General features: G+C 43.2%; 4 protein-coding genes across 6 annotated transcripts in view; 2 read left to right on the top strand and 2 right to left on the bottom strand.

Moving 5' to 3' along the window:
• LOC109536964 (serine/threonine-protein phosphatase 2A 56 kDa regulatory subunit gamma isoform) overlaps positions 1-4,431 on the bottom strand; it is a 7,046-nt gene extending 2,615 nt beyond the window's left edge. Inside the window, exons 1-5 of one of the 3 annotated variants that reach the window (XM_019903454.2) lie at positions 2,936-3,407; positions 1,239-1,401; positions 1,079-1,183; positions 792-991; positions 377-711 (exon numbers count right to left, since the gene is read on the bottom strand). In XM_019903454.2, the coding sequence (XP_019759013.1) occupies positions 377-711; positions 792-991; positions 1,079-1,183; positions 1,239-1,401; positions 2,936-2,962 (830 nt within the window). In that variant the 5' untranslated portion in view covers positions 2,963-3,407. Of the gene's footprint in view, positions 1-376; positions 712-791; positions 992-1,078; positions 1,184-1,238; positions 1,402-2,935; positions 3,408-3,711; positions 3,881-4,221 lie in introns of those variants that run through there. The other 2 variants (XM_019903453.2, XM_019903456.2) reach the window with 2 other exon arrangements.
• A 1,378-nt stretch (positions 4,432-5,809) lies between these two features.
• Positions 5,810-6,307, top strand: LOC109536968 (H/ACA ribonucleoprotein complex subunit 3). The gene is made up of 3 exons (XM_019903460.2): positions 5,810-6,010; positions 6,062-6,104; positions 6,161-6,307. The coding sequence occupies exons 1-3, from the start codon at positions 5,957-5,959 to the stop codon at positions 6,256-6,258; spliced, it is 195 nt and encodes a 64-aa protein (XP_019759019.1). The 5' UTR covers positions 5,810-5,956; the 3' UTR covers positions 6,259-6,307.
• LOC109536966 (zinc finger protein ZPR1) lies at positions 6,303-8,272 on the bottom strand. Its single transcript, XM_019903459.2, has 7 exons — positions 7,975-8,272; positions 7,674-7,926; positions 7,455-7,612; positions 7,059-7,332; positions 6,827-6,987; positions 6,508-6,777; positions 6,303-6,457 (listed from the first exon to the last, which is right to left on the bottom strand). Exons 1-7 carry the CDS (start codon positions 8,071-8,073, stop codon positions 6,335-6,337), a joined length of 1,338 nt encoding a protein of 445 aa, XP_019759018.2. The 5' UTR covers positions 8,074-8,272; the 3' UTR covers positions 6,303-6,334.
• A 1,416-nt stretch (positions 8,273-9,688) lies between these two features.
• LOC109536965 (insulin-like growth factor-binding protein complex acid labile subunit) lies at positions 9,689-11,718 on the top strand. Its single transcript, XM_019903457.2, has 3 exons — positions 9,689-9,928; positions 10,073-10,445; positions 10,510-11,718. Exons 1-3 carry the CDS (start codon positions 9,908-9,910, stop codon positions 11,637-11,639), a joined length of 1,524 nt encoding a protein of 507 aa, XP_019759016.2. The 5' UTR covers positions 9,689-9,907; the 3' UTR covers positions 11,640-11,718.
• The last annotated feature ends 651 nt before the right edge of the window (positions 11,719-12,369 follow it).

Raw genomic sequence — 12,369 nt, 5'->3', positions numbered from 1 at the left:
GGCCTTTGATAATGTCCAGCGCAGTTGTGGACGAAACGTCAGGAAGAAATTCCCATGGACCACGGCTTCAAAGCCCGGAAAACATTCCTAAATGTAATTCCCAAGATGTTTGAAAATTTACCGTTTTCCTTCAAGAGTCTGAAACCTAATCCGAAACAATAACTAGCTTTTCGTCGGCTTCAAACAAGCCGAATTTTCTAAATGATCAAAATTCCCAAAAAAACGGAACAACTTGACTGCTTCCCTCTTCCAAATGTACTTTCCACATTCCGAAATGCCCGGAAAACAATGTAGCTATATGCATACGTTCTCAAGAGTTCGACTCGAGGAAAACGGCTGTGGTTGAAAAGTGCACGAAAACACCACGCATACTCACCGATAGAAAACGTTGTTGATTTGCTTCCGAATGAAGGCGCGCAACCCCAAAAATTTCCCGTATATCCTGTGGAGGGTCGTCTTCAGCAGATCGCGTTCCCGGGGATCTTCGCTGTCGAACAGTTCCAGCAGCTGCAGCACAAACTTCTGGTCGATGAAGCGTTTGGCCAGGTTCGCTTGGAAGTCGGGACACTCGAGCAGCCGGAGAAACAGTTCGTAAACCAGTTGCAAATGGGGCCACGCCGCCTCCAAGGTGGGCTCATCCTCTTCGGGGTCGAACTCCGCCCCATTGGGGTTCGATGAGGGCGGCAGCGTCCGGAACAGGTTCACCGCAAACTGAAAAATCAGTTTTTTATGTTTTGGTAACTCTTTCAACGTCCCAACATGTTTGCAGGGTTCTGCTTGCTGCTACTGACCATGTTAATAGCCTCCATATAAACGTTCTCCGTGTTGAAGCCCTTGGTTTCGGTAACAAACTCCACCATCTCCGTCAGGGCCGTGCGTTTCACCTCCTTCCATTTCAAGTCGGAGAGGGGATCCGACGCGAAATCGAACAGCACGCAACACTGCCTCAGCTTCTGGACGAAGAGTTCCTCGCGCTCCGAAGCTGGCGCTTCTACACAGCAAACCCGAAATCAGCAAATTAGCGACAGTCTAGCGAAAATAGTCAATGGTTACGATAAAACGCCATAAGCCATCATACCTTTCAACAGAGGCAACTGTTTGATGGGGGGCGGACGCTCAGCGCTGGTGTTTCTAAAGCCGTTTCGGATCAGGTCGGGAGCGCACGATTCCGATCCGTTCAAGCCTTGGGAATGCACGCGACTAGAGTTTAGGCAAAACAACTAGAATTGAGGACAAACCGTAAAAGTCTGCGCTCTGATCGGTCATTTCGGCGTGATCGAGGGCGTAGGCTTTGAGGGAATCAACGCTGGCGGAGGCCACCAATAGATCGAGACCGCTGTGGAATGAGGGCGACTTTGGGATGCCTCCAGTTAGCTGAGCGCTGGGAAACTGTTGCCAGCTCTTGCGCAAAAAAAGAACACACTTATGTTGTTGATTATTTGCTCTAAAAGGGTCAAAGCTCATTCATTCATATGAGTGGAAATGTGGGTAAATTTGAGGCGACTTGCTCCCAATGGGGGGGCGTTTTCCAACATTCGCCAAAACCAAAACGAACTCGGATTTGAAATCTTTTAGGCTTCTGGACCAAATAGTGTATTTTGGTGAACAAATGCTGCATATTTAGAGCAGGCTCTTCGACTTACTGAACAAACGCTGAACTTTTGCAGCCGATTGGGAGGATTCTTTCTCAGAAACTATTAAAGTTTTAGCTGTTTGTCGTGGAATGCTTCCAGAGTCGCTAATTTTGCAAAAGTTTCAGTTTTCAAAACAAAGCGAACTCTACGACTGATAAATGCACAAACAGTGAAAATTTGAGGCGCATTAAGCTGGAGGCTGATTTTTCAGAAACTATCAAAGCCCAAGTTGTGTGTCGTAAAACGCTCCCCATAACAGTAAGTTTTCCAAATTTTCCTCGACCCAAATCAAAGCGACTTCTGACTCATTCTAGCTCGAAGACTGATAAAGAACACTTTAACGAAGAAACGCGCAAAATTTGCAGCAGGGTGAAGCAAAGGCGGATTTTTCAGAAATTATCAAAGTTGAAGCTGCTTGTCGTGTAAGGCTGACTAATCCAAGGAGGGTAATTTTCCAAAATTTCCTTTATCCAGGGCTCTGCGAGTTTTTGCGCGTCGGGATTCGGATTAAATAGAAACTGTTATGTGAGGAAAGGCATGAAAAACAGATAATGAAGCTGTTAGAGAGGAAAGTCGGGTTTTAGCACATGTGGAAACTGTTCTCCGATCGGATAAAGCATTTCTGATTAGTGGAGGCAAACGTAAATTTCGCCCAGTCTCCTCTTGAAACAATATTATATTCATCATAAAGCAAAGCTGTACATTTAAAAAAATACTGTCTAATACAATATCAACTCCCTTAAGCTGGAGGTTGATTTTTCAGAAACTATCAAAGCCCAAGTTGTGTGTCGTAAAACGCTCCCCATAACAGTAAGTTTTCCAAATTTTCCTCGACCCAAATCAAAGCGACTTCTGACTCATTCTAGCTCGAAGACTGATAAAGAACACTTTAACGAAGAAACGCGCAAAATTTGCAGCAGGGTGAAGCAAAGGCGGATTTTTCAGAAATTATCAAAGTTGAAGCTGCTTGTCGTGTAAGGCTGACTAAATTTCCAAAATTTCCTTTATCCAAGCCAACGCAAATTCGGACTTGCAGTCTCTAAGACTGATAGAAGACACTAAGTGAACAAACGCTGAAAATTTAAAAAGAACCGAAGTGGAGGCTGATTTTTAACAAAATTCCAAATCTCAGGCTGCATATCGTCTTAGTCTCATTCCCCTAAAGGGGCTCATTTTCCTTATCCAAACCAAAGCACATTCGGGCAAATCTTGCATTCACTGGTAAAAAGGCCGGATTCTATCAGAAATGCGGATTAAAACAAGATTTTCAGAGCACAAAGGAGCCAAAAAACCAAACATACCTGATGATATATCGATGAATGCACCATTTTACCACTCAGCAATGGGCCCGCATAGCGGGCACAATTCTAGTAAATCAAACCGCAATAAATACTTGTTGTGTTGCTGAGGCTCTGAAAGGGATTCGGACGCTTAAGCCACCAAAACCATTATTTCCCGAAATGCTAAACAATTAACCAGACTTGTCGCTGCATGGAAAAAACCTCCATGTACGACAAGTATCATTAATTATTTTTTAATGAAGTTGCCTCAAGCTTATAAAACAGTTAAGAGGTACAGTTAAGTAAATTGTTCAATCGATAGCAGGACTTAAATTAGGTTTGTTTTAATGCTCGATGTTCGGCTTTATCCTGCAAGCTTAACAGGATCCGAGTTAACAGCTGCCTCACAGGCTAAAGGGAACAAGCTGGAACGGAATTTTGCACGACTCGGTTCACATTGTAAGCCGGATAAGAAAACTGCACGGCAAAATGCGTGCATGAAAAACGACAATCCCGAAAAACTCAAGTGAGGATATGGATTAATGGATCTGCCCGGTTGCCAGCTTGAAACATCCAATCACTTTCTCCCTGCTGTCCCAGTTCCAGGCAATTTTCCAGACAATAAACGGCTTTTTCGGGAAATTCGCAACAGAGCGGCGTTTCAGACCGCAGGGCATGCGTCTTCACACGTTTTCCCTTACTAGTCGATAAACTACGAGGGGTGCCCCGAAAGGCCTATGGCGTTTTACAGTAAAAAAACAGCCACCAGGGCGATTGGAAATCGAGCACGCACTCACCCTTTAACTTTGTCAGCATCTGCAGTTCCATATTTTTGCTGACATTGAACCGGGAGCTGGAATGCCGCTTGTCCTTCTTAATAAGGGGCCCCTGGATGACACCCGCCGTTAATTTGGTCTTGTTCAGGGGCGTCGGAGGTGGCGGGCCCTGATGCAAATTGATTTTCGGCTGAAAACAATCATTACAAGTGAATTTTCCATTCAGTGTGTGTGAAAAGCGTCAATTAATTCCATGATGAGTGTCCAACAAAGCAACTAATTGCAACGGCACGAGCTAATAGAATCTGATGATGAACTCGCGGAACAATCAGATTTGATACCCACGCAAATCCCAATCAAAACACGTCGCAATAATTCGCCTCACACAGCCAAAACAGCAACATTTAACTTAAACAAACAGTGGCTGTCTTCTCTCATACACGCCAGCCTTAAACCTCGTGAAACCCACATTGTTTGGACTGAATGAATAAACAGTGGAAGGCTGTAGCTTTGAAGCCAGCCCCAGCTTACCCACTCAAAGATGCTCTTTTTTCGTTTGCGAAAAATCGCACTGATATCCATGCTGTTAGCTGGGTTGATTTGCAGGCAAAAATCACTTGTGGACTGGTGGTAGACGAAATCCACGCACTTGGACGAGCAAACTGGGCGCGTTATTGTTGAAAAGCAGTGAGGGCGACCGATGCAGCACCGTACAAAACAAAAACAGTGTGTTCTGCCAAAAATATGCAACCGCCTACAGTCAAGCGGAAAAGTGTAAACAACGGCGCCACAATAGGGGGTCCACCTCAACGAGCTTACATAATGTCTAAGCAGCTCGGAATAATTGATTCGCCACACTAGAACTGGATTAGGGCGCTATTTTTAGACTTCCAACTGTGTGCCTTGACCGAGTCGGATGGGGCTTGAAGACGCTTCAAAGTGGGACCGTCGGAACATCCCCAAGTGAACCAACCGAGACTTAGTAGCTCGTGGTTGAGTTCCGCCTGCTGGAAGCCTCCCCACAGTCGCAGACTGTGGCCAAACATTCTATTTATACATGCCGAATTCCGCATCAAACATTTCTGGATGTAAACGATATTATCAAGAACAAGCGATAATACAACTCACCTCTCCATCACCTTCACCATTACGTCCCTTTTCCGTTTTCACTTTGACATCCTGAAACACAAAAGAATGTAAAGCAACCGGTTCCAGGGCTCGAGCGGCGGCAGATCTTTCCCGATCCCGATTAGAGCTTACCATTATGCCAAGATGTTCCTGCAGGAATTCCGTGCACGTAAATACCCGTTAACAATAATAAATTAACAAAACATGAAACGCCACGACGTGAATTAGCATATAAGTTGGCCAACAACACGGGAACGGTCCGGAATATATGGCCAAGTCGTCCAATCGATTGCTACACTGGAAAATCGCACTTTTACAACGGGAAAATCGGAAAACTTGCTAATGATAACATTAAAAAGGTTCACCGGACATTCCTTAAAAACTACAAAAAAAGGAATAGACACAACTTTGACAGGACGCGCTGACAATTGGCAGACAGTTTTCTCGTTTTACGCCAGCTGTTACTTCAAATCAGTTTCTCTCTCTCTCTTGTTGTCGCTAATTTGATTACTCAGATTTTATTATTTTTAACGCAAAGTTACACGCGGGTTCCGATCAGTGACGACAGATTTCAGCTATAAGCAAAATATTGAAATTAAATAAGTAATTATTTTCAATTAAAAGCAAAGCGCTGCTATTATATTACCCACTAGACATCCCACACAGTCTCTATTCTTGTCTCTCTCTCCCTCTGGCAGCTGGAGCAATTTTAAGTTTTTCATTTTTCTTGCAAAATTTACTCGATGTTTACATCAATAACCAACCCCATTTTAATAACCCAAAAGCCAATTAGTGACAGTGGAAAACCAGAAGAATGATTATTTACGCTAAAGTCAAGCACTGCGCCTAATTGCTGCACTAAATCCTCTCAAGGTTGTCAAAACCTCCCAAACAAAGCCAAAATTTTCAACATTAATCGGCAAACATAAAACTATTGGCAAACAGAAAATTTGAGCACCAACATTCAAATTTCCCGCAGTTCGAAGGCAGTGCTCTAAAACCACCATAGCCTAGACTTGTCTTTATCCAAGCTGTCATTGTCAACGTGCAAACTGTAAACAAAACGTGTTGCAAAGCCTTGAGCCTTGAGCAGAATAGTGGCCGCAGCCCTAAAAATTTCTAGTAATCCCCCATCAAAATGTATCTAATGTATTACATAGACGACACTGGAAAGCGCGTGTATACGCTGCAGGTAAGATTCAATGCTACTTGAACGATATTCTCTTCAAAGCACGTTTTTCAGAAAGTGGGCCCCAAAGGCGTCCCAACTGAATCGGCCCACCCTGGTGAGTTTAACGTTTGGCTGGTTTAATTTGCATGTTTCAACCGGCGTTTTTTGCAGCTCGCTTCTCCCCAGAGGATTCCTACTCGAAGCCGAGAATCATCATTAAAACACGCTTTGGAATATTGAAAACGCAAACTCCTGAACCTGCATACTAGACGAACTACCATATGGACTTAGGGCAACAATAAAAATATTTCAATTTTCGCTTTTGCCTCGTGGCTTTTATTATTTCTATGAATTCGTGTAGTTCTCCGTGTGCATGTCGTTGAGTCCTAGTTCTTCATTTTGCTCAAATGTCCTTTCGTAGTGAGTGATCTTCAGTTGATCGTCGGTCTCATCGCCATCTTTCATGCTCTAAGGGCCCCAATTTACGGTCCAAACCATCAACTAAATGGACCACATACCTGAATGTAGCTGTTCCCGCAGGGATCGTCTAGAACTACCGTGGCCACCACTTTATTTTCCAGAATGTCATCCAGTTTGCTCAGGAACTGCTCAAATTGTTGCTTAGTTTTATCTTGCTTGGAATCGCCGAAAATGTGTGACGTTGCAGGATCGTTCAGCTGGTCCTTCATCGCTGTAATCAAGCCTTCAATGGTAGTGAATCGGCCCCCTAAAGCATGGGGGCCGACTGTAAGCTCGAGCTGCGGAATTTCCAAGTCGCAAGTGTCGGACTGCAAAACAACCCCCAGTAAAACCCCCAAAATCGCTGATGAATTCCACCTTTAAAACATCCCTGGTTAGGTCCTCTTTGCGCCTCACTTCCACCTCAATGTGCACCCCCTGGGGCTCAACTCCCGCCCCTGACTTCACTTCGTTAGTCCTGATACCGCAGGCATCACAACTAGTGGCCATAATAACCACTTCCTTGAAATGGGGGATGTCTACGCTAACTGTTAAGAAATATATCTGAAGCACTGAGGCCAAATGGTCAATTTTTGGGGCAAAAGAATACTGGTCATCTTCATGTTGGTCTCACACGGTGCTCCGCAATTGGAGCAATTAGTGGCAAAGCGCAGGACTTCGCTCTCAATGTCCTCAAGAGTGAACTCGCCCTCCTTAATCGGGTGCAAAATTGACTTTTCCCCAGTCACTTCCTCGTGAGAGAAAATCCCTAATTCGCGATCCTGTTCAGGACTTCTCCGGAAATATTCGTAAGTGCACTGCGGGTCGCTTTTGGGGGCGCTCAAGTTTTCGATGAAACTGTTGCCACTGATGTCTTCTAAAATCTGCAAAAGATTCACAAAAATATGTAAGAAGAGAAATGGGCAAATTCTAAGAGACCGTCGAGGTTTTTGGACAGACATGTTCAAACACTTAGATTTCGCCTCCTTTTAGCCCCAGTCCCTACCAGAGTGAATGGTTTGTCCAGCTCCTTAAGCTCTTGTAGGGAGCGAATAAATGCATCAATCTGTTTGGCTACTTCCAGATGCTGCTCCCTCCTAGCAGGCTGGTCTTGTTCCAAGCCAGAAATAGCGCGGTTTAGTAGACCTTCCACCGTAGTTATTTCTAAAATAGGGCTCGGGTTACGCATGGGGGCGATTGAAAGGGATTTGAATGAAGTGATCACCTCCTTTCTGGCTTTGTGACGGCACTTCAAAGCTCAACTCCGGTATTTGAGTGCTGGTGTGGTCGCTCTTAACCAGCTGTCTGTTCAGGTCCTCTTTGCTAGCCACTGTCAGGGTGATTTTGACCCCCTTTTCCGGAATAACGCTGCTCGACTGGATTTCGTTGTTTTGGTAGCCGCAATGCTCGCAAGTGAACGACATGATCACCACCTCCTTGTAGAAGGGAATTTTCGTCAGCAGCAACCTGGTTTGGCCCTTAAAACCCCGCTATTAGCTTGGGGCTTCGCATGCAGCGGAACTTACATCTTTTTGGCAATTCATGCACAACGATTCGACTATGGTGGCTTCCGGGTCGGCGTCGTCCCCGTCCAGGTCACGAAACAAGGGTTTGTGGTCAGCCATTTGGGGTTTAAATCGGTGAAACTTGGGGAAAACTTTAAAATTGCTGGGTTAACCTAAAAGGTGATGACAATTGTGGAGGTGCGCAGCAGGGAAAGCGACAGCAAATAGGAATCCGTTGATGTTAAGCAGAGAGGCAAAATGTTTGAATTGACATTTATAAAGCCGGATCCACACTTGCTATATAAGTTATCTAGACAAGCGTTTAGGTATACGGCACGTCCTGTCATTTCTATCGATTGCGGCGATAATTATTTTATAATTTGTCGAGATAAACAACCGCGAGTCCGCCAATCATTTTTTTTTCATTCTCTCGTGCATTTCGAACCTTATATAAGCTCTAGATAACAATGACAAACAAATAGTATCGTACAGAAATTTATAGGTAAATTTTATACGCTCTTGGCTAGTACTTTTTAATTTTATAAGAGGGATTGTTTGAATTTGTTGGAACAAAAATAATAGCATTGCCTTTATATTAGCACAAAGAAAGGCAGTGATAATTATGAGTATTTCTTAATTTATAACAATTTACAAATGATTTATTCTGATCAACTTAAATAGGTATTAGATTTCGTATTCGTAGTATTTAAGTAAGCAACTTAAACCATTAAATAAATCTCCTAAAAAGTTTGGTTTATTGTATATTTGACAGTATATTGAATATCTTTACATACATCGATACATTTATTTGGATAGTTTTCAAGTTAGTAAATACATTCCATAGATTTATTTATCGGTGAAACTTATAATAAACATCACCCAAGTGGCAATAACAAGTAAGAGTGCTTATAACATTAAATACTAAAAATGCAATAAAAAAATGTTGTATTATTGTTAAAATATTTAAAATTTCTGATTAAAAATCCTAGTATTTTATACGCCTGATATAATTAAATTAATTCACATAGTACTACCTACTAAAAAGTCGAACTACGTTGTTGGTATTCCACTTTTGTTCGAATAGTGTAAAAAGGCAATTATTTTCATGTGTTGCTTAGTGTGACATGTTAAACAGAAAGTAAATGGAAACAGAAGATACCAGCCAATCTTTTGCTCAATATTTCTTGACTCTTACAATAGTAATTTTATTTTTTCTGTTACTTTAAAATTAAAAATCGTTGATAATTTGTTTTAATTAAGTTTGCACATTGCACATAGGAAAATAACTTAAGCCAACTATCTATTTGCTCAATAATACATTTTTATTATTAAAACGCCCCATTTGGTGTACATAATATATAGAGTAACGTTAAAAAACACATCGTTAAGTTCTTCTAAACCAAACTCTATAAGTCCAGTAATTTTATCAATTTTAATTAAGTTAACACAGTCAAAGTCCAACACTATATTAATAAAATCCAAAGAGTTTACGGTTACAACAAAATACCGGGAAAAATCCATCCTTTGTCTGTAAAAGTGTGGACGAACCTCAGTTATGTGAACATCTAGCATATGACAATGTTATGCCACATGTTGCTAAGTGTGGATGCTGCTTTAGAGTAAATAAAAACGGCGCCAATTTTGAATTTTTAATATTCTCTTTTGGGCAAATCAAAAGTTTTGGAATGGGGAAATTTCCTAAAAAAAGCAAATCTGCTGAGTGTGATGAAATTATCGCCACATTTACCTCGAAGCTATCGGACCAGTTTGCAGTAATGAAGCGTTATTGGCGATAAGAGTTCTTTATTTCGTTACTCAACATCGCTGATAAAAGAGTAAATATATCATTTAATTAAAGATAAACAGTTCATTAGGATTGGTTTGTTGGTTCAATTGACCATCGTCGAGTGCATTCGGAACAAATTCGATCCCGGGAATTGTGACGCAAAAGGAAATGACCGCAATTACATTTTGGGTAAGTAGGTGGATTATCTATCTGACCCAATTTGAGGCACTTTGGCTTGTTTTCCGCAGCTTAATAACGGTTTTCTTTCCGCCCTCTTTGAGGCGAATCGATGCCGCATATTGTCAATATTCCCTTCTCTGCTTGGACTTTCAGATGCTTAAAGCATTCGGGCTTCTAATCGTCTTATCGGCGGTCAGCTGCATTTTCGAAGTGCCCACACTGAACGACAAAATGAAGTGCAGCTATGGGGAACGGGGCTCTTTGACTGCAACCTGTGTAAATGCCACTCCCGCTTACTTCAAGCTCACCCTGTACAAATTCGACCACCTGGACGAGACACTCAAATGCCTCAATTGCACTCTGAAAATTATCGAATCCAATACGTTCGATCTTTCCGGAAATATGATTCGAGTGCTGGATATCTCCAATAGCGGCGTCGAAATGCTCAAGCCCAAAGCGTTCATGGGGCTCGTGTTCCTGCAGCACTTGCAACTGAATAACAATCAGATTCGATCCATTTTTCCTGGTAAGTTTTGGGCGACCTGTGGGTCCTCCTTAAGGAGATTGGGGTTGATTGGGGTTTTCTCCAGGTACGTTCATTGGGACGAAGAAAATCGAGCAGCTCAATTTGGAAAACAACGAGATTTCCATTCTGGTCGAGGGAGGATTCGCGGAATTGCTCCAGCTGTCGGTGCTGAATTTGCGCAGCAATAACATCAAAATAATCGACCCGCGCGCCTTCAGCGGCCTCCAAAAGCTCGTGCTGCTGGATCTCGGCTTTAATCAGATCACCGATCTTCACCAGAGTCTGGTCAACTTGACCGCTCTGGAGGTGCTCAAAATGGAGCACAATCTCATCCACCAGTTGTCTGGCAGCGAGTTCTCCTCCCTGGCCAATCTCTACCAGCTGAACCTTTCAGCAAACTTGCTGGTTGATAACTTCACCATCCATATGCAGCCAGGGAACCAGCTGAAAAGCCTTTCGCTCTCCCATAACCAGATTGAGGAGCTGAAGTTCGGAATGGCGCACTTGGACACCTTGGAGGAGCTGCAGTTGAGCTTCAACAACATCAGCGACATCGGCAACAACATGTTTGAGGGCATGTTCAGCCTCCGGCAGCTGGAGTTGCCGTACAACAATCTGTCGCAGTTCAAGACTGGCTGGTTTTCCGGCCTGCCCCAGCTCACCTCTTTGAACTTCTCCCACAACCATATAGAGGAAATTGTGATCAGCAGCGTGTTCCCGCTGAGAAACCTGCATTTCCTGGATCTTTCCAACAACGCCCTTGGCACCTTCGACTACAGCGCCCTTATTTCCCGTTTGCCTGGATTGACCTACTTGAGACTGGAATCCAATAAGTTGCCGTGCTCTTTGGAGGACGAAATGGAAACGGAATTCGAGAACGACAACTTCAAGTTCGTGCTGGAGGATGACGCCTCCACGAGGCAGGTTTGCGCGCTGCCTCCAGCCTCCAAACCAGCCTCAACCTTACACGACACCTGCATGGTAGACAAGTCAGGCTCAGTTAGCAGCCTGGACATCATCATTTTCGTGGTGTTCTCTTTGGTGATGGCCGCGATAGCGGTTCTGTTCTATTTGCAGTTTCTGATCTACAAGGGGGTGCAGCTGACGCGCCCCAAACGGGTCGCCTCCACTGTCCAGTTGATCGCTTCTGAGGACGATCATAGGGAGGACGAGTTTGTTAACGACCGGGTCTAGCATCCGAGGATCTTCAGCTTTAGGTTACTACAGTGTTATGTGAATATCCACCTTTTTTGTAAAATAACAGGATTTAAAATTTGTCTTTGTGTCTAAAACAAGTCTTTGTTTGATTGATTGTCTTCTGTGAAGTCTGAGGGCGCAGCAGGACACCATTCAGGGATTTTGAAGACGTTTAGTTTTCTTCTCGACTTCATTTGAACTCAGGAGAAGAGTGGAATTTGCGCAAAAGGTCTTCACGTCGTGACTGGCTGCTTTAACAACTAGCACTGACTGTTCTTTTCTCCTCTACTTCTCAATCGCGGTGTATTTTGCCATTTAAGCTTGCAGGTTGCAGCAAACTGGACCAGTTGTTGGCAATTTGTGAAACTGAGGCCTTGCAAATCTTCACTAGGAATTTTGCTTTGATATACCGTTTCGTTGCAAAAGTACCGAGTGGTTTGTACCGTAAAGTTGCCAACTACTTCATAACTCCCCCTTAGGTTCGTATTAAGGGATTTTTGGGGAGTTTTACGTTTGGGGCTTTGCAAGCGCTCTGCGGATATAGAGGGACAATTTGAGTGTTTTTTTGACATCGTTGATTTCATTACGTTTCGGCGAGACAACAGCGCCATCATCAGATTTACAATTTACACAAACTCATGATTGGTAAAAATCAACGTTCTTTTAGGTCTTTGCCTTCTTGAAACCGTAAATTTGTCTTTCGAGAGACAAATTTAAGGTTTCAAGA

This window comes from Dendroctonus ponderosae, unplaced genomic scaffold, assembly GCF_020466585.1.
Source record: "Dendroctonus ponderosae isolate FM_Combo_2020 unplaced genomic scaffold, Dpon_F_20191213v2 Dpon_F_20191213_10, whole genome shotgun sequence".
Classification (NCBI taxonomy): domain Eukaryota; kingdom Metazoa; phylum Arthropoda; class Insecta; order Coleoptera; family Curculionidae; genus Dendroctonus; species Dendroctonus ponderosae.
Note: the sequence above shows the minus strand (reverse complement) of the source record. Positions and strands in the feature narration are given on the sequence as shown.